General features: G+C 41.5%; 2 protein-coding genes across 11 annotated transcripts in view; one reads left to right on the forward strand and one right to left on the reverse strand.

Annotated features, from left to right (window-relative positions):
* Positions 1-90: 90 nt before the first annotated feature.
* Positions 91-9342, reverse strand: emc1 (ER membrane protein complex subunit 1). 2 transcript variants are annotated; one of them, XM_031845276.1, is made up of 23 exons: positions 9218-9342; positions 8630-8757; positions 8464-8529; positions 8215-8308; positions 8000-8128; positions 7767-7893; positions 7425-7574; positions 7112-7279; positions 6762-6833; positions 6428-6526; positions 6177-6273; positions 5369-5485; positions 4912-4920; positions 4510-4709; positions 4185-4334; positions 3751-3912; positions 3511-3630; positions 3215-3352; positions 2475-2648; positions 2056-2266; positions 1843-1927; positions 1632-1761; positions 91-993 (listed from the first exon to the last, which is right to left on the reverse strand). In XM_031845276.1, exons 1-23 carry the CDS (start codon positions 9307-9309, stop codon positions 814-816), a joined length of 2898 nt encoding a protein of 965 aa, XP_031701136.1. In that variant the 5' UTR covers positions 9310-9342; the 3' UTR covers positions 91-813. The 2 variants fall into 2 exon arrangements, with proteins under 2 accessions (XP_031701136.1, XP_031701137.1); XM_031845277.1 differs by lacking the exon at positions 4912-4920.
* Positions 9343-9982: 640 nt separating this feature from the next.
* ubr4 (ubiquitin protein ligase E3 component n-recognin 4) overlaps positions 9983-27841 on the forward strand; it is a 50486-nt gene continuing 32627 nt past the window's right edge. For 4 of the 9 annotated variants that reach the window (XM_031844583.1, XM_031844591.1, XM_031844586.1 and 1 more), the window contains exons 1-33: positions 9983-10132; positions 11761-11858; positions 11971-12074; positions 12302-12431; positions 12753-12898; positions 13073-13172; positions 13617-13758; positions 13963-14087; positions 14294-14418; positions 14624-14683; positions 14859-15049; positions 15250-15349; positions 15822-15974; positions 16446-16563; positions 20374-20561; positions 20697-20853; positions 20994-21079; positions 21198-21367; positions 22120-22399; positions 22853-22985; positions 23718-23797; positions 23960-24088; positions 24403-24585; positions 24822-24944; positions 25041-25270; positions 25398-25516; positions 25614-25711; positions 25984-26141; positions 26235-26441; positions 26670-26771; positions 26854-26954; positions 27172-27559; positions 27778-27839. In XM_031844583.1, the coding sequence (XP_031700443.1) occupies positions 10008-10132; positions 11761-11858; positions 11971-12074; positions 12302-12431; positions 12753-12898; positions 13073-13172; positions 13617-13758; positions 13963-14087; positions 14294-14418; positions 14624-14683; positions 14859-15049; positions 15250-15349; positions 15822-15974; positions 16446-16563; positions 20374-20561; positions 20697-20853; positions 20994-21079; positions 21198-21367; positions 22120-22399; positions 22853-22985; positions 23718-23797; positions 23960-24088; positions 24403-24585; positions 24822-24944; positions 25041-25270; positions 25398-25516; positions 25614-25711; positions 25984-26141; positions 26235-26441; positions 26670-26771; positions 26854-26954; positions 27172-27559; positions 27778-27839 (4711 nt within the window). In that variant the 5' untranslated portion in view covers positions 9983-10007. The remainder of the gene's footprint in view (positions 10133-11760; positions 11859-11970; positions 12075-12301; positions 12432-12752; positions 12899-13072; positions 13173-13616; positions 13759-13962; positions 14088-14293; positions 14419-14623; positions 14684-14858; positions 15050-15249; positions 15350-15821; positions 15975-16445; positions 16564-20373; positions 20562-20696; positions 20854-20993; positions 21080-21197; positions 21368-22119; positions 22400-22852; positions 22986-23717; positions 23798-23959; positions 24089-24402; positions 24586-24821; positions 24945-25040; positions 25271-25397; positions 25517-25613; positions 25712-25983; positions 26142-26234; positions 26442-26669; positions 26772-26853; positions 26955-27171; positions 27560-27777; positions 27840-27841) is intronic. The other 5 variants (XM_031844584.1, XM_031844589.1, XM_031844585.1 and 2 more) reach the window with 3 other exon arrangements.

Raw genomic sequence — 27841 nt, forward strand, 5'->3', positions numbered from 1 at the left:
TTCCCCACATCAGAACAATGATATGTACCAAGAATACATTTTTGCACACTCTGAAAAATTGGGAAAACAGGAAAAGCACTTAAACTGGAGTTCTGTGACAAATTTTAATGGAGCATCAACAGAAGCCGACAGGGGATCACTGATGGTCATTGTCAAGCATGTGATGGTGAAAAGAGTGCGACTGTGCCTTTGGTGGGAGAGTCATCAGGAAAGTACAAATAACCATTTATTGTCCATTCTGCATTATCTGCTCACAGTTCACAGTTCATTTACCATCAAACCAAATGGCATTTGGGTAGCACGGGGATTCCGCAGGTTTTAAGTATCAAATCAAGCTCCCACATGTTGCATGTCTACCGTCTCTTTTTTCGCTGACCTCCACATATACTATCACTCTCCATTAGAGAAGTCTAATGAAGCAGAAATGTCACAAACGTAATCTTGGAAAAAAAAACAAAACATTGTTTTAGTATCCAACTTTCACATGTGTGGGAATTTCCAAACTCCACAATTTATTAAATCCTGTTTTATTCACTTGTAATTAGTTATGTGTTAAACATTTAACCAAAAGGACATGGCACAAAAAAAAACAACAAAGAAACAGTTATTCTACCATGAAATTAATCCTTGTGCTTGCAAAATAAGTTAAAAAATAAACACATAAAAACCTCTACTAATCCCCCCCTCTGCAGTTCCTTAAGGGCCTCATTGAATTTGCCCTGTGTTCTTCTACAGGCGCTGCCTCAGCCGTCTCCTCGTGCTGAGGTCCTTCGTGCAGCCTCCGGAGCAGTAAGAGATGGTAATTTTGACGCTTTACCGCCAGGCCCGGTTGAGCAGTTTGACTTCTGCCAGGCGTTTGCTGATCATGGTGGCAAAGAAAAGTGCAAAGAGAACGCTACTGATCAGCATGTAGTCGTAGTCGTCTTTCAGTACGTCAAACTGCTTCGAGGGATAGACACGAGTCTGGTAGATGTCGAGACCGTATGCCACCACCTATAAAAAGGGAAAAAAACAACATTGTCATTGACTGTACATTTAATTTACCCAAAGGGGATAAAAACAATGTCTTGACTGTGTTTTGGAAGGATTTAAAATTGTAAGGAGTTTTTGTTAGGCCATGACTCAGTATTATGTCAGAAATGCTCTGGGTGCATCCATTATTTATTTAATTGATAGGGACAGAGCACGTTAATGAACATCAGTATGAAAATACAAGATGTGAACATGACAAAGTAAACATGACGACGCTAATTTACATCTGTAGTCCCTAGGCAAGTAACAAAAATATTTCCTTCATTAGAAGGACTTCATCTTAAACTATCCTAAAGTTAGCCTACTTGCCAGTGGTTGTTCATTTCATAACTTCAAATGGAAAGTACATATTAAGAAATACAGGCACGAGAGACCAGGATAAGTAAATAATGATTTTAGAAGATGAACGCCACAAATTAAAACTTAGGAAGTTAAATTCTGACACACAGTGGCAGCTCAGTTAAACCAAAAAAAAAATAATAAAAATAAATAAATAAATAAATAAAATGTATTTTTCACTACATTTTCTTTTGTCAAAACATTTTCTAAAAACACAAACGATCGTTATATTTCTGTCACTATCTTAATGGCAGACTCACCAGGCAGGTTGACTCCAGTCCAGACGGGGCAGTGTAAATTCCTCGCACTCTTGATACAGTCTGATTGTAGTTGATGAACCACTCCGTACGGATCAGCAGCTCTGGTGCGTACGGTATCAGGTTCTCTTCCCTGGAGATCAAGTGAACACATTAGACAGAGAGAAAAAAAGTCAATGAAATGTTTCTAATCAAACTCGACTGGCAGACGCACCGGCTTTGCTCCGTTACTATTTCTGGCCTCCGAGGGTCAAGGAACATCTTGGGTAGTGACAAAATCCCTCCAGATGGCAAGCCAACTGTGATGAAGAAAAGCAAAAGATTCATTTTTTTATTATTATAATTAAAAGTAACAAGGCAAACAATGCTGTGAAGAAGGTGATTTACTCCATTGCAGTTCGGACATGTGGAGCTGGCTTAAACTTACCGAGCAAATGGCGGCTGGTGATGCCCTTCTCGGTCAGCGTGGCCTCCATGGCGGAAATTGAGGAGGGGAAAATGTAAGACTGCTGAAGCACCTGAGGAGCATGTGGCCGATCCAGTGAGCTGAACACGGTGCTGTTGTAGAGCTCCATGCCTTCATACAGTTCAATTACGGAGAACTCATTCCTGCGAGACTTGGTGCTCCAGTACTCGTACTGCGGCGTCAAACAGAGGCAGGGAACACATTAGGATCACTGTTCCACTTCAACATTTGATGTGTTCAATTACAGTGTGGGTGCTTAGTCATTTTTATACAGATGCAGAGAGCAAACACCATATTCTGACTGTAACCAAGCAAAGAACAACAAGGCAAAACTAAATATCTTAACCGTAAGAGTGACTTTGGCGGTAAATATTACTCACCACCACCCAATTTTCAGAGTGCACAACATGAACTGGTCCTCTGGTCTTTCTCTGAACAGCGTCATGGATGATGCGACCAGTCACGCCGTCAATCAGGAGGATCCCGATGAAGCTTCGCTCCTGATGCAGGTCTGTGCTCTCAGTCACCACAGCCAGTAGATTTGGGTTTAGGTACTGTGAGCAATTAGATGAAAACACAATTTAGCATCTTGATCAAGGTTAAGAAATCTTTTTCCATAACAACCCTGACTTTTAAAAACTTATATTGACAGCTTATATTGGCTCCACTAGCACCATGGCCTAAAACATGGAGCTTTTCCCCCTACACCACAGATAAAGCTCAAAGTGTGGGAAAGACACCAGTGTCTTGTTCGTCACACTTTTGCATGCTGGGATGTAGAGAACATTGCAATCTCCAGAATCCATGAGAGAGCTTTGGAGTTTTCTATCGCTCTATCGTTTCTAGTGTAAGGGCCCTAGTAGAAGAAAACGGGGTTTAACCGTATTCAGAGTCAGTGGTGAAGAGAGGATACGATTCACTGGGGAAACAGTGACATGAGGGACCGTATTTCTTGGAAAGTTTTCAGCCTACATCAGAGCTCGAGGAGTGACTCCATCTCTCTGAATGAGTGAGAAGTCGAGGCAACAGTGACCAAATCCAGCACCAATAAGACATATGATATCATCTTCAAACTCTCACACCACAGTGTTAATAAAGGTTTCAGGGGAAGTTATAATACCTTATAGAGGACACTACGGTCTCCCATTACTCTGCCCTGGGAGTGCACATGCTCATTGGGCCTCTTCCCTTTGATTGAGACAATCTTCTGCACCTCGGTTGGCATGAGGATCTCCCAGATCAGCTCAGTCGACAAGTCCTGAGCGCACAAAAACATTCAGAGTCATTATTTTTGCCAATCATTTGTGAGTTAAGTATTATTTCACGGTGGCTCGCTGTAAGAGCAACAACAATAAAACAGACTTCTGACAACCAAAAGGTAAAGACTGGTGGTGGCTAGGCTTTTCTAAAACTTGCCGTTCGTAGCCTGTAGCCGGAAAGTCTTCCCTGGTTGGAGTCAACAAGATAAAAGAATATGGACGAGGCCATCTCCTGGAGCTGCTGAAGTACATTCTTTGTGGAGGGAAAAGCAGACACCTGCAGAAAAAGAACAACAGATGCATACAAGTATACGAGTGGTGCGTTGCCCTGATGCACATGGATACGTAGCATGTCTGCATCTCTATTAATTAAGACACATCTGAGTTTGCCACCGACCTTGTACTGGTCATCAACAAGGAGTAAGACTTTAGCATAATCCTGGTCCATGAGAGGCAGCATGAGTGACTGAAGTATCGGCTGAGGCAGAGCAGGTGGGGTGACGTGACTCTTCTTTCCAAAGATGGGATTAAATACGTGCAGTGTGGCCAGCCCAGTGTCCTTGAAAAGAATAGAACAAAACATTGAGGAAATGGCAAAAATGAATACACACACCACATCACCAGTTACACGTATCAGGCGTGCTCAGTAGAAACTTTAAGTTCTCTCTCTTGAAGTCCCTCACTCTGTGCGCGGTACAACAATTAGCAAGCGATCTTGTGATTTAACAGCTACGTAATTTGCTTCATTTATGCTCGCGAGACCCACAGGATAATAACATTGACTCCCGCAGCTGAATATCTTTCAAGCACAGAGCTCTTGTTGTCAGATACCTTGTCTTTGATGAGCAGCGTGCACTGTGGCGGATGAGGGAAGTGAGCAGTGGTCCGTTGCACCATTAGTTTGAAAGCTGCATTCGATGGGATGTTGTCCAGGTAGTGCCTCCATACAATACTGCCGGTCTTGCTGTCGATACCAAAGAGCTGAACGAAAAATAAGCAAAGGGAAACATTAGGATGGAGTCTATTAATTAGCGTTTGATTTCACTTGAGGCCCGCCTGACCGTAGACAAAAACTTGTTTAACCCCCATTGTGCAGCTCATCTGTCCTGAAACACTTCCATTAACCTCCACGAGAGGGTAAGCTTTAGTCTCGTACCTTCCCAGATGCAGTAACCATGACCATCATCTTCTGCAGGTTGAACTCGTCTCTGGAGAGGGTCTCAATGGTCACGTCATTTTTGACTTGACTGCGAGGCTTCCGTGCGTCGTAGAACATCTTCCAGAGGTGGGCGATCCAGGCCTGCAGCAGGATGATCTGAGAGGAGAGCCTCTTCAGCAACATGGACAGCAGGCCGTCTACACAAATTACATAGAGGACACAGATGCTGCTTCAGGACTTTTAGTGGATTGAGAATCACAACTTGGACATTGTGCGATCGTTATTGCAGGCAAAGCACCGGTGTACCTCACAACAATAACAGGATTTTAAGTCAACAACAGGAGAACCTTAAGATCCATTAATCAAGTTTTGTATAAGAAAAACAGAGAAGTGCGTTACCTTGAATGGCTGAATCCAAGCGAAGCAATAAAAACAAGGCAAAGACAAAAGAAAGTGAAGCAAACTGCAACCACGTGGACACACCCAAAGACATCTGCTTTAACCAGGCCACCAAGCCTGTTGCAACCTCAAAAATAACTAAACTACAACTATGATGATTAAATGCAGGTGCCGGGCAGTTAGGATTAAAGTAAAAGCAACAATTAAGTGGACTTAACCATGAGTTCTGCGTTAGTGGAACATTTTAAAATGAAGAACCAAGCGAGCTTGATCAGTTACCCCCTAGATTAGGAGTTGCACAGCTGCTTTTCTCGGCCATGCAAGGAAATTACAGAACTACGAAGAGAGAGTGAAAACTGAAAGTAATGGATAAAACACTGAATATAAAACCGCAGCAGTACTTTATGCTGGAAAATGAGGAGGGAAACACATGAAGGGATTCTGGTTTGACATTTACCAGCCTTTTTGCCAAACTCTCCCTCCAGCTCTGCCTGCGTTCCTGTGAGAGGCAGATCCACCATTTCCATTGTCACCACATCCGAGAGGGCCTCGTCTCTCGTCCACATTACACGCCCTGGAAAACAAGACTCATTATTGTTCTGTGTAATCATTCATTCCACTTTACACACCCTGTGACAGTATGCAGTTTGCGTTGACGCTTTCCGTGGCCTACAACATGAAACACTCTCCTTGTGGAAAGGACGAGGATTGAATGTACATTATGAAAACCGAGACCCTGCTTGTGCACCACACAGTGGTCTGATGTTGGCAGTAATTATGATGATTAAGAAGTGGAATTTACCTAAATGTTATCATGAGCTCAAAACATGGCTCACAAGTCTCTGCACTTTAGAAAGAAGTGCTGGATCTCAACGGTAAACACAATGAGTGACCGACTCTTTGCTTTTTCAAGGGATTTCACCTGTTGGCTATAAATACCATGTGATTCCTACCACCCACCACCGGCAGACATCTGTATAAAAATAGCATATCCTCCATTTCCATGCATAATAAAAAGCAAAAGGTCAAGAACTTTTTGTGGGATCTGGCCAAAAACAAAATCCTGAAAAAAGGTTTTCATATTTTTAACTACAAGGGAAATTAAAAATGTTTAGACTTTGGTGCCCCTCAGTGGTAGGATTAAAAAAAAAAAAACAAAAAAAAAACACACCATGGCAGAAAGTATTGCATCCAAATACCTCATAACAGACTGACAAAGCAGTCTTTCCAACACTAACAAAGCTTCCACTTTTTTCCATCCATACCTGGCTGTTGTATGAACGTGAGCATGTGGTCCTCTGTCTGCACCATGACCCTGTAGCCAACAGAGTCGTCTTTCTTGAGGAATGCTTGTACATGCAGCTGGAAGACATAATAAAAACGGTGTTATAATATTAAAACACTGCATGTTTAACAACATTAAACTGTGGGTAAATTAAATCGATGAAGCCTTGGTGACTTGATCAGCGAGATATCAAACATGCTGGAGAATCATTGGAGAGAAAGTTAAGCTCACCTTCTCTGGTTTCCCACCATTAGGATCCAAATTAAAAATCAGTGTTGTGTCGAGAAGTCTGCGTCCAGATTCTGCACTAAAGAGGTTAAGACTGCAAGCCTATAGGGAAGAAAACAGGTTGTCATATGAATCATAAGAAATGGTTTCAATCTTGAGGGTAACACATTTTATGGGTTCATCAACATTAACATGCCAATCACACATGGAGCACACAAAGAGACGGTAGTAAGTCTGTAGTAAACCTATTGATCAATACACTGTAGTTCACCAAGAGAGCACAATAGCAAACCAGATAAATAAAAGAATATGAGTGTATGATTTCACATTAACTCACAGTTTTATTCTTGGGCGACATTACAGCAGCAACAGTCTTCTCTCCAGGGGTAGAAAACGAAACCAGCATGGCCTAAGAATCAAGACAAACGAGTTAACTATTGTTTATACTGCTTCTTAAAATAACAATTGTAATATCTCAGTATGACACACTGAGATTGACCCCTTTTTAAATAATAAAGATGAAGTTACCCAACAATTATGATATATTCCAGCAACAAAGTCACATGTACATGTTAGACATGTTACTAAAGCTTTTATCCAGCGTGACGTCCAGTACAGGAATTGCAATATTAGAACATAGACTATCATGCATGAGAGAGAGATAGGTGTAGTGAAACAGTTACGTACAGGCTTGAAGTCTCTCAGTGTAACTATCTGACCATCGCTGAGCTGGAGAAGCAGGTGGTGTTCTGGCCCGAGCTGAAGAAAGAATTCTGACAGCGGCGGGCGAGCTGGGTTGGGCTGAGTGGACACCAGCACTGGTTGGAACCCGGGAGTGACTTCAAGTCCCAGAGACTAAGAGAAGACAAATGGTAGCGTACTTTTAAAAAAAAAAAATGGTGAAATCCATTCACACAGAAAAAAATACAGCAGGTATAAAGAGGAACAAACATGATCATTTTATCAAATAAAAAGGTTCTGGTTTCATTCTGAGGGGTACCTGCAGGGGGATCTGGGTCATCTGTGACTGCTCATGCAAGTCAAGCGTGTACAGAGATCCAGCTGCTGAGTCCACGCACGTCAACATCCCCTGACCGATGACTGCACAGCTGGCCTGTATGTTGGACAGCCACGGAGCTTCCACTGAGATCTGAGGACAACATAAGCAAAGAATTAAAGAATTTAAAATTGTGGAATTTAATAAATACAGTGCAATACTGCAGCTTTATTTGATGTTTTCAAAACCTATTGCATTGTATTTCCCCACCTAAGTATTACATAAAAATGATATACTATTTAGTCTACAGCATTTATATATAGTGCTACTTTGAATCAGGATTACCTGCTTGATTATCTCTCCATCCTCCAAACTGTAAGCAACAATTGCAATGTGGGAATGAGGAACAACTCCCAGTGCATACACTTCACCATTTCCACCAGAATAAACAGCCTGGTAATCCACCGTTTCACTGTTGAGATGAAAAGACAAACCGTTATACAGCGTTAATAATGACAATCCTGTTGGTAAACATAAACGATAAAGCCTTAATAATATTAAAAAACACATCCACTTGCCTTTCTGGTAGATTCTCGACCCATTTTTGATGACCATTAGAAAGGTAATGGAGAGAGATGACAGTTTTCTTCAAAACAGCCACGTGTTTCACGAAGTCTTGCTGTCCAACTAAACATGCGGACTGGAAACTAAAAGGTGTCACAAAAACAGTTAACATCTGTTCAAAATACAGACAATTCTTAATTAAACAACAGCCAATCAAGGAGGTAATCACCTGCCAGAGTCCAGCACAATCTCCCAGTTCAAACCACCGACATTTATGTCCCAGGAGCGCAGCTGGCGGCCATTACCAACCACCAACACTGCATCTAGGAGACAAGAACAGTTTTATGAGATGTCTGCTTTCAATAGGGGAAATGAAAAGGTCAAAACTCTAGCAACACTTTTAATACATAGAACAATTATATTAGAAGACAGTATGGGGTTAAACATTTTGTGAGCTCAACTGCAATGACAAAATCACCTTGTCCATATTGCAGAAGAGCGTCGATGTTTCCCTCTGGCCCGGTCATATCCACATGTCGCCACACTGTAACAGACGGTGAATAAATACCAACATAGGAACACAAAGTATGTCAACTGAGAGATGGGTTGTCTGTCTGTACTTGGCCCTGCTACAAAATACTCACAGAGTTCTCCGGTCCTGGTATTGAGTGAAGCAAAAACATTGTTCTCTGTTGCCAAAAGCACCTTTTTGGATGACTGCACGTGTGTGTCGAAATGGGCAAAGCGAACCTTGCCAACATATTGCTGCCTCCTGTACATCACAAAAGAGAAAACAACCTGTCAATAAGCAAACATCCTAGTATATAATTTTAGCAGATTATAATAATGCTGATAAGTACAGCAATCCCTACAGGGATCAACCCCAGAGTTATACAAATGCTAATTTATTTTAAAAAAAAAAAAAGAAAAGGAAAATATTGGTGGACGGCACACTTGGTAGTTAACCTCTTTTCAATGCTTTTCAAATGTTTAGAAATCAATTTCAAAAAAATTGTTAACAAGCCAGCAGCACCTGCAGTAAGCTAGTAAGCACAATTTATTGTATTACTTTTTCAATATCTTTAGTAAATATCGGTTGTCTCACACACAGTCCAGCCCAAACACACCGGGTCGCAGCTAGTGGCTGTGACAGGTGTTAGCATTAGCACTTCCACATTAAAATATGGCCCTGAACAACACACGTGTGAGATTGTTCTCTAGATTCCTCTTACCAGTCAAATTTCCCTACTTGATCCTCAAACACAGCCTCGACAATGCTGCATAACAGGATACATTTCAGGCACAACAGAATTAGCTTTTCCATTGCAGCAGGAGCTTGAGCTTGCTCTTCAAGAGAAGGAGGAAGCCGGAAGTCAACGGCGCTTCGTTCTCGTCTTGTGACTGGAAGGTGCTGCCCCCTACAGGACGGAATGGTACACAGCATCAATGAATGTCGTGATCACAAAGACTATTTCAAAAATGTTTTAACTTTCATATGTCCACAAAAGTTCTAATACAACATAGTTTTAATTAGATGTGATGAAATAAAACTCGTTCTTATCTAAATACCATTTGTTTACGCAGTCAGAAATCGGGATAAAGGAGACCAGAATTCTTTCCTTGGTTGCTGCTCAGATTTCAGTCAAATAAAAAAAAAAAAAACCTATTCATGGATAACCTATTCATTTACAGGACTGTTAAAATACCCACAGTAAAATAAACACTGTGTTGTCAGATAGGAACGATGCATTGAGTAAATACAAGAAATGAGTGACCTGTACACACCTATATGAGGTATTAAATGGCATAAAATGTAATGAAAAAAGCCATTATTTTATTTGTATGAACAAATTGGGAATTGTATTTACCCTAGGATGAAAAACTGTTTGTTGGGGGCAAACGGAGTAATTGTTTACTGAAATGTAGTGTTGACCTGTGGTGTGTTGTGAGCGCCCCCTGTGATTCACTTTCACAGTTTCTTCCTTCAGTACAGTAGCAGTTTTTTTTCTATGGGATTTCAAGATGGCGTCGAGCGGAGGAGATGGGGAACACGAATGGACAGCGGCAGTACGGCCGCTTTTATCAGCTTCGTACACCGCTTTTGAAACGAAAGAGCTACCTCAGCTTATTGGGTCTATAATAAACAGGTAACCGGTTACATGTCAATACATGGCGTGTCTTTATTTGCTCAAATTGTAGCTGTGTCCACCCATGAGTGAGCTGGCCGGCTAACATGCTAAGTTAGCTTGGTTGGTTAAGTTCGATGGCAATCGTTACCCGCTTAGCTAACGTTAGCGGCTAGCAAGCTACTTGAGCTTAACTTGTATTGGCATCGAGTCAGTTGCTGCCGTTAGCTAATATGCTAATGTTAGCTAACTTACTCAAAATGCTATTTAGCTTGCCCATAAACTGTTTGAAATACGGCTCGAGTTATAACTAGTGGACATTGATCTTTAATGCATTGCTGTGCAATCGCCAGTCGCTGTCGCAGTGGTACGTTAAGAAAATTTGCCTCATCATTAGCTAGCTAACACAAACATTAGCAAGCAAGCTACCCAAGGGGCCTTCCATAATGATTGGGTAACGTTGAAATAGCCCAGTCATAGTAATTGTTGACTACGTCAGCTATCATAAGTTGGCTCCATTATATTCGGTTATGTTTTGAGCCACATCCAGTCTACTCTCGTCACGTCAATACACACGTTATACATAAATAGATTAACAGGGTTGTCAGTTTAACGTTAGCTGTTGTGTCTGTAGTTGGGCTGGAAGTAGGCGGGGTCCTTGTAACATTACACTCTACTCATTTTTGATGAGGTAGCCATGGGTCGCCGTGAATGTATTTTCAATAAAACTATATTTGGTCGATATGGCTGCTTTGTAACTATAAGCAAGGCTAAATGTCGTGAGGAACATGTGTCACGGTTGTGCTACACTACGAGGAAGCTGGTGCAGTGCCAGTCACGCAGGGGGAACGAGTGTTAGGGCCAGGATTAACGTCGTTTATTTCCGGGAACCTTTCGTTAATTTTATCGCAAAACGTGCGCATTTCGCTTCGCAAACTACCAACCCACCACCATGGAGTGATTATCAGTTCAGTAGCACCCAACGTTTCAAAGCAGCCAGGTTGTCTTAGCACTCTTGACGCTCATTTTCAGTGGTGACATCAGCTGATCCCTCTGGGTAAACTGAAGAGCTTCTTGCGATGTTTAGTTTCGATTTCCAAAGCAACAGTCAACCTGAAAATATAAGCAGCAATGCTGCAATCATGGCTGTTAGTTTTGTTTTCAAACGAATCATCTAACTGGACTTGTATACATGTGTGATGTGTCTGACTTCTGATGCTCACTCAGTAGCTACACCATCACATCCAAAGCATTTCAGCAATGTTTTATTGACCATATAACTCTTTTAAACATCGTAAACACGAAGAGTTATATAATGCAGAGTGAGTGCTACAAGAGTAGTGTGATATTTTAAAAGAAATGTTTATGTTTACAACTGGAAAGTTTGGTCTTTCGCTTCACGGGTCAGCACATTTCAGTGGTTGGGAGATCTGTATACTGTGTCAGGATGATGAGCAAAAATGAAGGTCTTTCCATTATTTACCATATTCCTAATTTATAGCTAAATGCTATCAGTGGACTTAAGTGTCTCATACAATCATCCTCATCTTTCTGTTCTCTCTTAACTCTGCTGCATAAAATGCTCTAAATGTTCTACATAAATTCCTATTTGACAGCGTTTAATGCGATAATTCACTTGTCATTTGCAGTGAATCGGACATCCTTCACCACGACAAACAATATGAGCCTTTCTACTCCTCATTTGTGGCACTCTCTGCTCACTACATCACCACAGTATGTGGGCAGAGTATGTATCTTTCATTTTTCTCTTTAGTGTAATACTGCCATTCAGCCCAAATATTTAAATCTTACAGGTTGTTTCTTCCAGCCAGCAAATAACTTCTGCTCTGTCTCTCTAGTACCGAGAAACCAGCTGCTTTCGGTTGCTGCGGCATGCAAAGTGTTGATTGAATTCTCATTGCTGCGCTTGGAGAACCCTGATGAGGCATGTGCGGTATCGCAGGTGAGAGAAACAAACTGCACGAGAGATTGTAACGTAGGACGGCATTCAACTTGATACGTTGTTTTTCAGGAGATAGGACTAGCCACAGACAAAATATAAGTATGTTTTCTCTGTCAGCCACTTTGTCTCGATTTAGTTGTGTTGAATCTTGTGTGTTTGGTTTTACATTTTGATTAGTTCATTAGAGGACATTATTTAGTTGAGTGATACTGTTCATTTTTCCTCAGAAACACCTGATTCTTCTAATAAAAGGACTTTGCACGGGCTGCAGCAGACTAGATCGCACAGAAATCATTACTTTCACTGCTATGATGAAATCTGCCAAGTTGCCTCAAACCGTCAAGACCCTTTCAGATGGTAAGTGTCCCTCGAAGCTTTGTTTGTGTTCGCACTTGGCGCCGTAGCGTGAGCCGCCTCTGACTGACAACAGAAACTGAAACGGAGCCATTCAAATCTGAGAAATGAAGTGGCCCCGCTGACTTGGGGCTTATGCATTGGTTATTATAATTATTTAATTAGTTAATTTGTCTTACATTGACTGGTGTAGTGATTGTTCAGTGACATTGTTGATGTTTGTCCTGACTGAGACTTAAAAAATGGACATAATCATCCTACAGGCAGAAATCTTCAAAGCTTTGCTATGTGAAAAAATGGTGTCCTTCCATGTTCATTTCATAGTGGAAGACCAGAAGGAGTTGCCCAGTGCTGTGAACCCAGAGCTTCGACATAAAGAAGTACAAATGAACTTCTTCAATCAACTGACTTCAGTTTTTAACCCTGACCTTACCACCATCTTGGCCTCCCCATCAGCAGCGCACATGCAGGCAAGTGTTCCAGATCAGCTCCACAGCTGCATCAACAACTTGTTTCATTTTCTTCTTATCAGTGAAAATAAACAAACCTGTGATATAAGTTGCCATATACAAAATTAAAATCAACATAAGGTTGCAATTAATCATGATTTTCTGTTTGAAATATATATCTCTCTCCAATTCCAGGCTGAGAGTGATTGTGATGACCAAACCACAGATCAAGCTTTTCAAGCCAAAATGAAAAACGCCTTCGTCTCTCAGAATGTGTCAAACCTACAGGAACTTGGTGAGTGGTTGGTGCTTTGTTGGATAATTATACTGTTAACGTGTCATGATTTAAAAGTTTCCCCGACTGTTTGTGTTGAAACACAATGAATGAACGTTTCCTGAGGATATACATCTCTTTATTAATACAGCCTTGAAGTATTCACCCCCATGTCAGATTATGATTTCTAGGCTGTTAGTTCCAAATTGAATGTCAATTTGGAACTTTAGGGCCTCTCTGTGTCATCTATTTGCTCACGTGTGTAAATGTATAAAACAGAGACACACACACAGTGTTTTAAGTGTGAATCAATCACCTCGCAGTGTATCCTGCTGGTCATTTAACAGAATCTTGGCTCAGTGCATTTTCCCTCGACCTTTTCAGGCCACATGACTCGACACTAGTGTGTCAGTTTTGTTCTTTTCTTACGAGAGCTAATCATTCTTTTTTCCCCATAATTTCCAGGTGGGTCTGAGAAGTTGCTGCGAGTGTGTCTCAACCTGCCCTACTTTCTGCGCTACATCAACCGTTTCCAGGATGCTGTATCAGCCAACTCTTTCTTTATCATGCCGGCTACGGTGGCTGATGCCACTGCGGTCCGCAATGGGTAATTTAATAAAACGGATTGTCTGAGTTCAAAAGTCACATTTTAGATACTTTTTTATTTTATGATAATTTACAAAGTTATATCATTTGTTTTGATGTCGCAATATTGTCTGTTTATGTTTCTGCATCTGTGTTTGATTACTAGTGTATTTTGTTTTTCTCTCAAACATTAAATTACCTTTCCGTACTTCAAACCCATCTCCAGATTTCATTCCCTGGTGATAGACGTCACCATGGCTTTGGACACGCTCTCCCTGCCTGTACTGGAGCCCTTGACACCAGGGAGATTACTGGATATGACCGTGCTGGCTTTGAGCTGTCTCTATGCTGGTAGGTGATAACTCCCTGTTGGTAAAACAAAAATGATACTGTCAGTAATTCCAACTCGGAGGAATTGTAGACGGGACAGCAATACCACATTTCTTCCACAAAAAATGGACGATAAAGCAGTGCAACATGACATGTGTTTGAATGTACCAGCAGCAGCTAGAACAACCACTAATGAGCCTAAAAACATACAATTTTTACCCGTTTAGGTGTGAGTGTGGCCACTTGCATGGCTATTCTGCAGGTGGGCAGCGGCTTGCAGCTTCGCTCAGCCTCCACCGGCACGAAAGAGGAGGACTATGAAAATGACGCAGCCACAATTGTCCAGAAATGTGTGAGTATTATGAGTACAACATTCTCAATGTATTCTCGCATATTAGTTATGAGTTATTAGCTACATTGAGACTTTTGCTACTCTCAAGTTTTACATGGGCCCAGAGAGTTACTTGTTTACTGACTAACGACTTCCTTGCCAGCATTTGTAACGAGATACAGCACATTTAAAATGGTAACAAGTACAAACGTTGTGTTTGCAACAGCTGGAGATCTATGAAATGATTGGACAAGCCATCAGCAACTCCCGCAGAGCTGGAGGAGAGGTGAGTGCTAGAATAGTAAAGAAGAACAAGTTCAGTGCCTTTTAAATAATGCCGACTGGGCCACTTCAGATGTGAACTGTTTTTGAAGTTAAAGCAAAGAAATTTGTCAGGTTTTTTTTATAAAATACATTCTTTGTGATTGTTTTTTCTTGTTGTTCTTATCTGTGAACTCCAGCATTATCAGAACTTCCAGCTGCTTGGAGCCTGGTGCCTGTTAAACAGCCTGTACCTGATCCTCAACCTGAGCCCCACTGCCCTGGCGGATAAAGGCAAAGAGAAGGATCCCCTGGCTGCCCTGCGTGTCCGTGATATTGCTGCTCGCACCAAGGATGGCGCGGGATCGCCTAAACTTGGTCCTGGCAAAGGGTAATGAATACAAAATCAGTTGGTATAATGTTTGTAGTGTCACTGTGGCTCAGTTTTGTCTTGTTATTTTTAATTTATGTCGTTTATTCAATGATATCTCTGATCTGTAATCTTTATTTTATTATTACATTTTAAGAAAATGGTCACACTTGAAAAGTGATTTGCAATGCATTCATTATTTTTGTCTTTTTTTCCTGAAGGCACCAAGGCTTTGGTGTTTTGTCCGTTATCTTGGCAAACCACGCCATCAAACTTTTGACTTCGCTTTTCCAGGATCTACAAGTTGAGGCTCTTCACCGGGTAAGTCAAGAAACAATCAAAACACACACTATTTGCTGTATTTTAAAGTCAATTTCCATTATTTTAAAACAAGTGTCTTACTGTTGTACTCATCACATCATATAAACGCATGTCATTGTTGTGATTGTATACATAAAGCCTCTGCTAAAAACATTACAATGAGTGTAAAAGGTCAACCATTCTGAATGGCTTCTCAGGTTTTTTTTTTGCAAAATCATGTCTTGTGTTTTAAGGTAAACAAAAGCAAACGTACACGTTTGTAATCCAGTCAAACTTAATTTGACTATTCCAGTCTTTACTCACTACTCATTCACTGTATGCAAAGCAATTATTCTATACAAACAAAGCTGAGAAAATATAATTAATGGTTAATGGTTGTCTTATTTGCTTGAAATAATAATGCAATGGATCTAAACGTACAATGAAAACCTGTCACAAACAAACGCAAAAGGAACCTTCTATTTCTTTAAAGCCATGTTTCCTGCAGGGTTGGGCGAGTGATGGGCCCCCAGCTGAGCTCAACATCATGGCACAGAGCACTTCCATCCAGAGGGTCCAACGGCTCATCGACTCCGTCCCCCTGACCAATCTACTCTTCACCCTTCTCTTCACTTCCTACAAAAAGGTGCGCTCATTATATGTTTTCATAACCTGTAATTTACATAATTACAGGTCGTTTTCTTAATTTCCCCCTCACAAATAGAAAAGTGCTTGTGCTGCTTTTGGGAAAACACACAAAAGGTCAAAAGATGTAGTTTCTGTCAGCTTCCCTCAAGGGGAAGCCTAATTCCCACATCCTTTGTTTCTTTCTAAAGAATTTACTTTTTCATTTTGTTTAATAAGAAAACATTTCTTCAAGTAATTCTGTTTTATCTGTACAATGCAACATAACACACACGGTAGCATAGTTCAGAAAGACAAAGGTGCAACTAAATATACAGAGACAAATGTGATACAACATGATGGAGGATGTTTTGGCAGCTGTTTTTTGTCTCCTACATACTGCCTTGTTAATAAAATTGGTGTCGGATTGAAAATAGATTAAAGTATCAAAAAGTATGATCATCATTAAGATTGTTATTTTTGCTTCCGTCAGGCTTGTGTTCTCCAGCGCCAGAGGAAGGGCTCAGTCAGCAGTGATGCCAGCGCTTCTACAGATTCAAACACCTACTATGAGGACGACTTCAGCAGCACAGAGGAGGACAGCAGTCAAGGTACTTTATCATTCTGGACTCCAGCAATTACATCAACACTTTAGAAAGCCTCCTTAAAATATAAAAGTCATGCTACAGTATGCACTCACATAGCAGCTCTAAAAAAATAATCATACCTCTGGCTGTTGTCTGGGCATCATTTCTGCTTTAATCCTTGCACTGATGATAACAGAAACAATACACACATTGATCTTCACAGCATTGATAGTATTGCATCAGCAGCACTAAAGGCACGAAGAATTAAACAGTTTATATAACTTGAAAGGAGTAGAGGACTCAGACATGATGGGGCTGCGCACTCCTCACTCACTCACTCACACACACACAGCTGACAGCAGAGCACAGAGGCCAATGGAGAGAAAGAAAAGGACTGGAAGTTCTATTTTATTCAAGTCGTCGACTACTCTGCTCCTTAACCATAAGTATGGGGGGCAGTACCGGCAATTTACCAGCAAACATTCAACATCAACTTACTGAACTACAAGCCTTTCAAAACGGTGGAGGGCTTTATGGAAACCAGCAATTAGTCCGAAAGTATGTTAACTTATTTTAATGTTTTTTGTAGCCCATACATGCTTGTCAATAAGGAGACAATATCTGACATTAATTAGTCATATTCAAAAGATAATCAAAGGTACTTTGAAACAAGATTACAATAACGAATGTCTTCATTCAAGGGATGCTGAGGACTCTCTAAACGTTGGCGTTGTATTAGAAAAAAAAAATGACAGCGTGACGATCTAAAAATGCATATTTATTTTTCTCTTCATTTTCACATTACTGAGATTAATATCCGTCATCCTCACAACAAACATAATTATTGGTTATCGGCCCTGAAACATACTCACACACACACAGTAATGTCATTCAAATCTTTTGTCCCTTCATCGCACGATGCGACAGTGTAGTTGACAGTGTCTACTATTTCAGCAGAGAGAAGACAGGAGAAGACAAGTGCAACTTGTGTCTCAGGTCAGCAGCTTTCTGTCCTCGGGTCAAAGACTTGGTGTCCACTTCACTGTGCTAGATTCATTTTGTTATTGTTTGTCTCACAATCTGGGCTCTGAGCTGTCGCCCTAATAGCTGAGAGAGTGACAGAGCCACAGATGAAGAGTCTGAACGCTGCTTTTGACTGAAGTGAACGTGATTATGACAATGTTTTGTCAAAGAGATTCATCTGTGGCTCCGTATGGTTCAAAAGGACAATACCAGCAGTGTTGACATGTGGGAGCACATTATTGTTTTTGCAAATATTAAAACCCTTAGATTAGAGCTGGGTAAATAATTGAAGAGTTGCTGACCAGTCGGGTTGACCAAGGTGCTTTCAAGAGCTCTGTCCTAAAAAAATCCCCCATTTGTCATCCAGTCTGCCTCGTCCTGGAAAACTTTAATGCAAACTTGTAGTTAATATTGACTCTTTTTTTTACATTTAGTAATTAATCAATACTGAGGTAAATATTTAAAATGATTGTGGTAATATTCCTTATCTCAGATCTTATTCATTTCTTCATTGACCATCACATTGTTCTTACTTGTCATTGCATTACTCATCAGACAGAAAACGTCCTCTATACAAAAGTAATGTAGGACCCATGTCAAAACGGTGGTATTATTCTTGAACACAGTAAATTCAAGTTGTGCTTGTAAACTAAGGGCTTAAACACGCTGCTACGTCTTGCTGTCACTGGAAAGTTTGGATTTTTTGTTTGTTGCATGCAGATGTGAATATCAACTCAAAGTGGTGTTCTTTTCACACTTAAATGTTGTTTCTGTGTTTGAATTAATCTGTAGACACCTCAACTGGGTACATCTGCTTTGAGATGGTTTTCAAGTCTAATGTTACTAAAATGCATTTCATTGATTGATAGCTCCTGAAATAGGAAGCCTTGTGGGGCCACCATTCAGAGTGATAGGGGGGGGAGTTCAGTGTGTTGTCAGTTAGGAGTCTTCAGGAAACCAACCCCTGGCAAAATAAACTACATTTTAGGATGCAACGTCTCTGATGGGGAAGGAGACCGAGTGATAAACTAGATGTAGTCGGGCTCCACCTGTACACACGGAACCGGGTCTGGAACCAAAAATCCAGGATTTAAGCTCAACTTTATTTTAATTCCTGGAGTTGTCCCGGGTGAGAGGCGCTGAGTGGGTGTGGGATGACTCAAAAACAAACTGAGTGCTGCTGTGTTGGAGGATCAACTCTGTATGTAGCAGCCTGTGGAGGAAAGCTTGCACAGTTATCTGTGCCCAAGCAAACAACATCTTTGAGTATCTAGCCACATGACGTATATCGTTTTTCATTTTAAAGCCCCGGTTTTAAAGGGAAACTTATTACTGTGGACGTAGCCTTATATGCACATGTGGGAAACAATGAAAAACCTGGAGGGTGTTCTCTGCTAGTCATAGACTATTCATGACATACACTGTTTGCGCTTGAGGTAGTGGTAATTAGTAGCAGAACACTAGATTGATGATTGACTTTATAGTCCTGTAACCAGACCTGCCGACATGTTTTGCACTCGGATAAAGAGAGGAACAGAGCTGCTATCTTAGTCGTGACAGAGGCTCCTTTCAAATCCCTCATTCAAATGAATTCTTCCTGTTTCCCATGGGAGGTCGGGGACATATAAACAAAGTCTGCCATGATGAAATCTTCATGGCTTTTCCAAATAGATAAACGGTAGATGAAACAGCATCAAACCAAAGAACCTGTGAAACACCTGAAGAGGGAAGCAGTCAAACTGAAGAAAGAGACCTTTTGGGCCTCAAAGACTTGGTTGCTTTCTTTGCACATTCTCTTAGATGAGACAATTTATATTTGAATTTCTTTTTATTATTTTTAGTTTATTTGCATCACTTCAGAGCATACTTGGCAGTTCATTTCCATACTGCCACTGCTAGTATTGTAGTATTACACCAAAATAATATTTAATTCGGTGTATAAAAATGTCAAGAGTTCGCAAAATTGAGATCTATCTTATTTTAAAAAAAAAAGAATTGTTAATTTGTAGCAAATGTATTGCATACAAATTTAGATATGTCTGATGCCTGTGGCCTGTTGATGCTTTCTGCTGTGTAATAATGCAGCACTGATGTGTTTTCACTTCAGTACATATTGTTCAGCTTCCATTAGAGTTTCAAAACATGTTTTAAATCAAGCGGCAACCTGAATAGCATTGTCTGTCTCATTGTTGCCAATAGCACATATATACACACACACACACACACACACACAGAAAGGCAGCTATGAACTCAATATAGCCTGCTATATAAATACGTATATTTTAATAGAAGTTATTAATAAATTCTGGGAATCTGTTGGAGCTACACAAATCTGAAAACCTTTAGTTTATAATAACCTTTATAATAATAGGCTACGCGAGCGTGGAACACTGTCGAAAGCCTTTTTTTTTTTTTAGTTTTTCATCAAACAGAATTACATCGGGACCCACTCCAGCATGAGCCCTGTCATTATCATTCCACTGCCTGTTGTAATGACAAGTATAGTCCAGAAAAAGGGAAATACAATAAATGAGCTCTTCCTTATTGTCAGTGATAACAATTGAAAGTGAATTTCTTGAGAAAAACTGTCATTTTCTTTAAGTGGATATTCACCAACAGGATGTCTATATGTTCACTCTTTACCGCCGTCTTTGGCTCGTGTCCACCGCCTTCACAGTGTCATAGGTGTCACCAGGTTGCAGCTTTTCACATTTTGTCTTTTGGTCACACCACTGCCACTCCACAAATACCTTGTGATGTCTTGGGATGTTTCTCACTCAAAGAAATTCATGTAAATTGTTTTGTCTGCAGATGATGACAGCGAACCCATCTTGGGGCTTTGGTTTGAAGAGACCATTTCTCCCACCAAAGACAAAGTCGCTCCCCCGCCCCCTCCCCCACCCCCACCTCTGGAGACCTCTCCCAGACTGAAGAGCCCCAGCAAGCAGAATCCCAGTGAGAATGGCAACATCTTAGCTGGACGTAAAGACCCAGAACTGGTGTGTACCTGACAACAAACAGAACAATGCTGCGGCATTAAGTCCAGTCTAAACGGCACATGTATTTTTTTTTTAATAATGTTTGTTACGTGTGACAAGCCAGCAACTCATATTTTTGTGTTTTTGTTCCAAAAGTTCCTCAGTTTAGCTTCCAGCATTCTGAACTTCATCACCACCTCAATGCTCAAGTCCAGGAACAACTTCATCCGCAACTACCTGAGCGTGTCTCTGACAGAGCAGCACATGGCTACACTCGCCAGCATCATCAAAGACGTGGACAAAGATGTAAAAGGTACACACGAAGAAAAAAAACTGCTTATCATAAAAATGATCTCAAATTTTACCCTAATTTCCCTTTGTTGGCTAGGTAGCTAATGAATGGTGTAGTAAGCAAAGCATGCTGCTGGGATTAATGCTGTTTGTTCTCCTCAGGCTCCTCAGATGAAGCGTTTTCTTTAGCTCTGTATCATTTCAACCACACCCTGGTAACATCAGATCTTCCATCCCCAGCCCTGCAGGTAAGAGGGATTTGTTTTATGCCAGTATCTACCCTGCAAGTAACTCATTAATGAACCTATTATTTCTGAATTGTTTATTCAACGTCAGACTTATTATTGTGTCTCTTGTATTTTCCAGAGCACCCTTCTTCAGCAGTTGGGCGTTGCACCCTTTTCCGAGGGTCCCTGGCCTCTGTACATTCAGCCTCAGTCATTATCAGTGCTCTCCAGACTTCTCCTCATATGGCAGCACAAAGCCAGCTTGCAAGGAGAGCCGGATGTGCCCGAGTGTATGAAAGTCTGGGAAAGGTATGGCAGCCATTGCAGTTCTCCTCTGGTTCATATATTCAATATAGTGTCACCAGCTGTGTTTATACGTGGACGAGGCAAGAAGAATTTAAATGAGCTGTAAACTCGTATCTCCTATTCGTGGACATCATTTATCACCTTTATACAAGCCCTGTAAAGAAAGATGTTGAGTATTAAATGCATTATAATAAGCAACGGTTGAATGTCCCCGGCAAAATAATAACTAAGATGTAGATTGGTAAGACCTCCTGTTTCTAAAGCATTTAAATACAAATTGTCTGTCTTTGTAAAGATCCTCAGTCTTGTTAATAGTGCTTTTATCAGTAAACTCTTTTGGGACCGTTGTGTCTGAAAAGCCCTGTGAGCAGCGGGCACTTAAATACAAAAAGCACTGCGACAACTAGCGTAGCCTTTGCTCAAGCTGTGATTATGTAATTCACCTCGTGCCAGCTTCTCTTACGGAAAGCATCAACCACGCGTTAGAGAGTGCTGACAGAAAATGCTCTCCTTCACTTTGTCCTCCATGTTATATAAGATGGGTGGAAAGGAAAGGCCATTTTAAGTTTGGCAGTATGTCAGTATCTACCATTATTAGTGACCAAAGGGGACACACCTTTTACAGTGCTGTGGGAATAGATAGAAATGTGCTTGTTAAAACAAAGACTAGCTTATAATTGCACATAGTTTATTCTACTTTTTCTTTTCTTTACCTATTTCTCCTTTCTGCTGCCTTTCCTTTCCTGCTCTTATAGATTTTTGGGAACATTGAAGCAGCACACCATCCAGAGTTCTGTGCACGGAGAAGACGACCTTAATGTCGAGCACCTCCAGCTGCTACTGCTGCTTTTCCACAATCTGTCGGAGCGCGGCCGGCGGTCCGTCCTGACGCTGGTCACACAAGCCATCACTGAAGTGGCTCAGAGCAAAGACGCCCAGCTGAAGGCTGTGCCGCTCAACCTGGCCCGCCTCTGTCTAGTGTTCGACTACCTGCTGCGCCACTACTCCAGGGCGCCGCTGTACCTTTTTGAACAGGTTAACTGCTTATTTTAATTTGTCTTGTCCTGATGAATAGCGTAGATTAAGTGTAGATCTATCTATTTGATTTATATATTTGTTACTTTTTATACTAAGTAAAATACTGTTCAGCAAATAAATAGATTTAATCTTTCTCCAATCCAGAGCAACCTCAAAGATCGCATCTTGAATATAACATAAGGCACATTTGATTATATGAATATCCCCACAGTCACCTTCTTATTCAATTCCTTTGGAGCAGTTATTGGCTACACATCTTGATAAAACCACAGATTCACTTATTTCTATGGTTTCCAGATTCGGTAAATTTTTGTTTTGAGTTATTTGATTTACCTGCCAAACAAAAATTAGTATAAATTATCTTTATTCCAATTCTCAATCTTTGAATAAATGTGACATGTGTGTAGCACTGGAAATTCAGCTTCTCTCTCTCGTGGACATTATTTACAGGTGCAGTATAACCTACTGACCCCACCATCCACTGGGCCGAGTTCTGTTCAGGACGGGGGCAAACGCAGCGGCATCCCACTTTACTACGGATTCAAAGAGGTGGAGGAGAACTGGGCCAAACACTGTTCAGCAGGTAAGACCAATGACGGAAATGCTTTTTTTTTTTTTTAACCCTCTGGCCCAAAGCATGACATATTGTATTAAGACATGTGCTCGTTCCAGTGCCATTATGTAGAACTAACTGGGTCACTTAGTGTTCCTGTATCTGTCATCGTTGACTGAACAGAACAGAAAGACGGCAACCTCAGGGTCTGAAAAGTGAAGCCATTGCGGTGCTTTCTAAGAGCCAGCAGGGGGCGACTTCTCTGCTTGCAAAAAGAAGGTAGATTGTATAGAAGTCTAAGAAAATGACCCTACTTCTCACTTAATTTATTGACCCAGTAAGCATTGTAAACATGACTTTATGGTCTCAATTGTTAGTTTCAAGTCTTCTTCAATACAGCCTGATGTTTATTTAGTAAATTATAGTCCCATTTAAATTAGATCGACATAAAGCACGGTGTGCTTTAGGGTGTGGCTGCCTTGTGATTGACAGGTCTCTACCACAAAGTTGTCTGGTCTTGGAGTTGTTTGTGTTTTCGTCTTACAACTTAAACCCTTTCACAGTGTGTTTCCAGTTCATGAAAGTTTATTGTTGACCTGTTCGGTCTCCTAAAAATGTCTTATTCAGCATTGGGTTGCAAAAAGCCGAGATGGCGACATGTATTTCATGTAGTCTGGCTTCTTGCGTGTTATCTGTGAAGAAGATGAGGCTATGGTGGTAGTAGATGAGAGAATAATCTGTTCTGTTTTCAACCTTTCTTAGATTCAAATGTTCAGCCCAAATTCTACTGCGTTCTGTCCCCGGAAGCATCTGAAGATGATATCAGCAGACTGGACAGCAAGGTGAGACTTTGACCACACACACACTGTGTGTGTGTGTGTGTGTGTGTGTGTGTGTGTGTGTGTGTGTGTGTGTGTGTGTGTGTGTGTGTGTGTGTGTGTGTGTGGGGAGAAACAATTTGAATTGTATTCAAACATAACTCTTTTTTTTTTTTCTTCTGGTAGGTCTTCCCAAAGCTGTTCAGTGGAGCAGTTAAATATGATGAGCTGTATGCGTGGCTCGTCTCACTCCTGGTTGCAGGCTCTCAGTTTGACACAGCAAGAAGACAAGAGAGCAAGCCAATCACTCCTACGGTGAGAACATGAACAGGGTAGACCAGTCCATGATGCAGGGGGCATCCCAGTACTGCTCAGTGCTTTAACATACCAACTCTTCGTGGCTCCACCTTCATCATTCATCATTCACATACAATTTGAAATTGACTGCTCTTCTTCAATGTGCTTAAAATTAGAGCCTTCCCTAGTTGTTTGATTTTAAAAGGCTTTTAATGGGAAGCATGACCGGTCAGTGTTAAGTTTTAATCAATAGTAACTTAATAAACTTCAGCCCTGACATTAACTGAGTGCAAATGAATAAACAGTGCATGTTTGTGTATCAACCTGCACAGGAGGCATGCTCCCTTCATTATTACTTCCTGATACTGTGGAGGATTCTGGGTGTTTTACCGCCGTCAAAAGCCTACATGGAGCAGCTGAAGACTGGCTGCAGCGATCCCGGCGAGAGTGACATCCTGCACACACTGCGATGGTCCGCACGTCTCCGGGTGTCTACCTACGTGAACTGGATCAAGGTCTGTTGATACCTGATGGTCCTAAAGAATGCTAATGAGCATGGGAGATGACAAAACAAATGAATGACTTCAAAAAATATTACATTCAACTGTTTTCAAAGCTGTCAAATTTAGATCAAATGATTATTGACATCTTACACTGTACTGTATCCATAATCCTGTTATGTAGTATCTATAGTCTTTTATAAATTGTGGTTTATTTTAATGTATGACTATACCCATGTCATCACGGACAGGAGCACTTGGTGAAGCAGGGAATGACAGCAGAGCAAGCAGCCTCTCTGGTTGAGATGACTGCTGCTAAGTGCAGCACCGTTAAATATGACGTGGAGCTAGCAGAGGAGTACATTGCCAGACAGGTAATGATTACAACACAACCGTTGTTGATTTTTGTATCGATTGTTTTCCAAACCACGTTTTGACTGTCACTCTTGGGCAACTTGGTTCCGTTGCAGATTTCTACCTTCTCTGGCGTAGACCCAAACGCCATCCTTCCACTTGATCAGTTACCTTCTCTACAAGCCATCTATACACTGGACGCAGTCATCTCAAAAGTGCAGGTTTCTCTAGATGAGCATATGTCCAAGGTTGCCATTGAAGCAGACGCCCACAAGACATCGGAGATCACGAAGAACCTACTGCCTGCCACACTGCAGCTCATTGATGTTTACACGGCCTTCACAAGGTGAGAAAGCGATCCCTCTTAACTTCTGCACTTTGCTTAACTGTGAACATCAGACATGCTCATCTAGGTCACATTAAGTGTAGCAAGCTGGAATCCTTGTTCTAAAAGACCAACGTTTCATGACCAGGTCTTACCTACTAATGAACATCCCAGAGGAAGGGGAGAACAAGCTGACGGATGCCAAGCTCCAAGGTTATGCTGCAGTTCTGTCCATTGGCTCCACCCGCTGCAAAGCCAACCAGCTGGGTATGTGGAAGAATTAAAGTGTAAAACGGTACATTCACTTTCACAACCTTTCTGTCCACTCACTGTTTCAACCTCAACTTCTAATGAAACTCCACAGGTCATACTATTATGCAGAACTTACCATCGGCTGTACAGACGATATGTGAGACCTGGAACGGCATCAACACCAATGAGTTCCCCAACATTGGCTCATGGGTACGTGAGTCTAGTTGTTGATTAAGGTTCAGTGTGGCTGTAAGCAGTTTATATAGGACGGTATATAGGAGCCTTTTCTTATACCAGTGGGCTGGCACGAAGCTTGAAGGATGATTTGTAAATTTAATATTTTTTGGATCACCCACTCCTATTCCACTCCTGTAATAGTTATTTATTAAAATATCAAGATATGACTTACTGATATTGCCCTGCCCTACTCGGTATGCCAGCAATTATGAGACTAATATTCTTTTTGTTTTTTTCTTTGTCAGCGAAATGCGTTCGCCAATGATACCATTCCATCAGAGAGCTACATCAGTGCCATCCAAGCAGCTCACCTGGGCACGCTGAGTTGTCAGTCCTTACCTCTGGCCTCTTCTCTCAAACACATCTTACTCTCTTTGGTTCGCCTCACTGGCGACCTCATTGTGTAAGTGCTTGTCAAATCTGAGTCATTTAACATATTACAAAAACGTAAAACTTGTGAACTTGATTAAATATTGCTGCGTGTTTGTCTCCTCAGCACAGAGGAGCTGAATCCTTCGCAGGTTGTGCGCACTTTGCTGCCCCTCCTCCTGGAGAGCAGCACAGAGAGTGTGGCTGAGATCAGCAGCACCTCGCTGGAGCGCATCCTCGGCCCGTCGGAGTCAGACGCCTTCCTGGCCCGCATCTATGAGCGCTTGGTGACCGGGTGTTACAACATCATTGCCAATCACTCAGACCCAAACAGGTATGCCACGTGTAACAAGATAATGAAATAAACCAGCCTTAAGAATATGTTTGATATTTACATGAAACCACTGTGTGGCGTGAAACGGCTGTTTGTATTGCTTACTGTAACTCACGCCCCACTGTGGAGCTTTGAGCCTGTTTTAGCTCACTGTTTTCTTTTACTTGCCAGCACATTTATTGTTTGCTTGATTCTCACTGCTCTCATCAATCTTTGATCATGTTTTAGTGGTTTGGATGAGTCTGTCCTTGAGGAATGCCTTCAGTACCTTGAAAGGCAGCTCGAGAGCGTTCAAGTCCGCAAGGCCATGGAAGAGTTCTTTTCATTCAGGTATTTGATCAACTGATGACACAGGCTGCATTCTTACACATTTATACCGCTACCTCACATATTCTGTGCTCCTTTTTTCCAGCGGTGAGCTCGTCCAGATTATGATGGCGACAGCCAATGAAAATCTATCGGCAAAGTTCTGCAACAGGGTGCTGAAATTCTTCACCAAGCTTTTCCAGCTCAGTAAGTCTACCGTTCATTTCAATAAAGGAAGCTTTTCACAAGGCTGAGGTATGCTTCAAATGAACTGATTCATACGAAATGATGTCTGACCACATGTAACGGCAAATGTTTTTGAGTGCCGTTACGAATGGCCACATTTGAGGCACAGTGACAAGCCTCTCGTAAAGTGGCAGTGCTTTAGATTGCCTAAATCTAATGGTGATGTTGTCCATTCCAGCGGAGAAGAGCCCAAACCCCAGCCTGTTGTGTCTGTGTGGCACTCTGGCCCAGCTGGCCTGTGTGGAGCCCTCTCGTCTGCAGTCGTGGCTGACGCGCATGACGGCCACCCCGCCCAAAGACTCCGAGCAGCTGGAAGTTGTGCAAGAAAACCGACAGCTCCTGCAAGTGCTCACCACACATATTGTGCGTGACAACAGCCAGGTGGGCGAAGGTGTGTGCACTGTCCTCCTCAGCACACTCATTCCCATGGCAACAGACATGCTGGCCAATGGGGATGGAACGGGCTTCCCTGAGCTCATGGTCATCATGGCCACGCTGGCCAGTGCCGGACAGGGGGCCGGTCACCTGCAACTGCACAGGGCGGCCATCGACTGGCTGACCAGATGGTAAGAAATGCATTTCAATGACATGCTGTCGTCAGATCAGTTATCACCAGAAAAACTGCTTGGTAGAACGAATCTCGTATTTATTAAGGATTGAAAATGTACTTTGTATTGGGGTGTCCTAATCCCTGAGCCATTATCAACCAGCGATAAATCAAATCAGCCATCTTAAATCTGTGAATATTCATTTTTAAATTACTCTATTTTTTTTTTCTCTGCAGCAAAAAGTATCTAACACAGAAGAATGTTGTGGAAAAAGTGAGCACAAACTTATCCCAAGGAAAG

Source organism: Anarrhichthys ocellatus, unplaced genomic scaffold, assembly GCF_004355925.1.
Source record: "Anarrhichthys ocellatus isolate YVR2014 unplaced genomic scaffold, GSC_Weel_1.0 scaffold5, whole genome shotgun sequence".
NCBI lineage: Eukaryota > Metazoa > Chordata > Actinopteri > Perciformes > Anarhichadidae > Anarrhichthys > Anarrhichthys ocellatus.

Excerpts from the sequence above, each read along its gene's own strand:
- emc1 (XM_031845276.1), bottom strand. The coding sequence starts at position 9,309 with ATGGAAAAGCTAATTCTGTTGTGCCTGAAATGTATCCTGTTATGCAGC. Across the intron at positions 3,353-3,510 it reads CCGGCTACAGGCTACGAACG|GACTTGTCGACTGAGCTGAT; the intron begins GCAAGTTTTAGA and ends TTGTGCGCTCAG. Across the intron at positions 994-1,631 it reads GACTGGAGTCAACCTGCCTG|GTGGTGGCATACGGTCTCGA; the intron begins GTGAGTCTGCCA and ends CCCTTTTTATAG.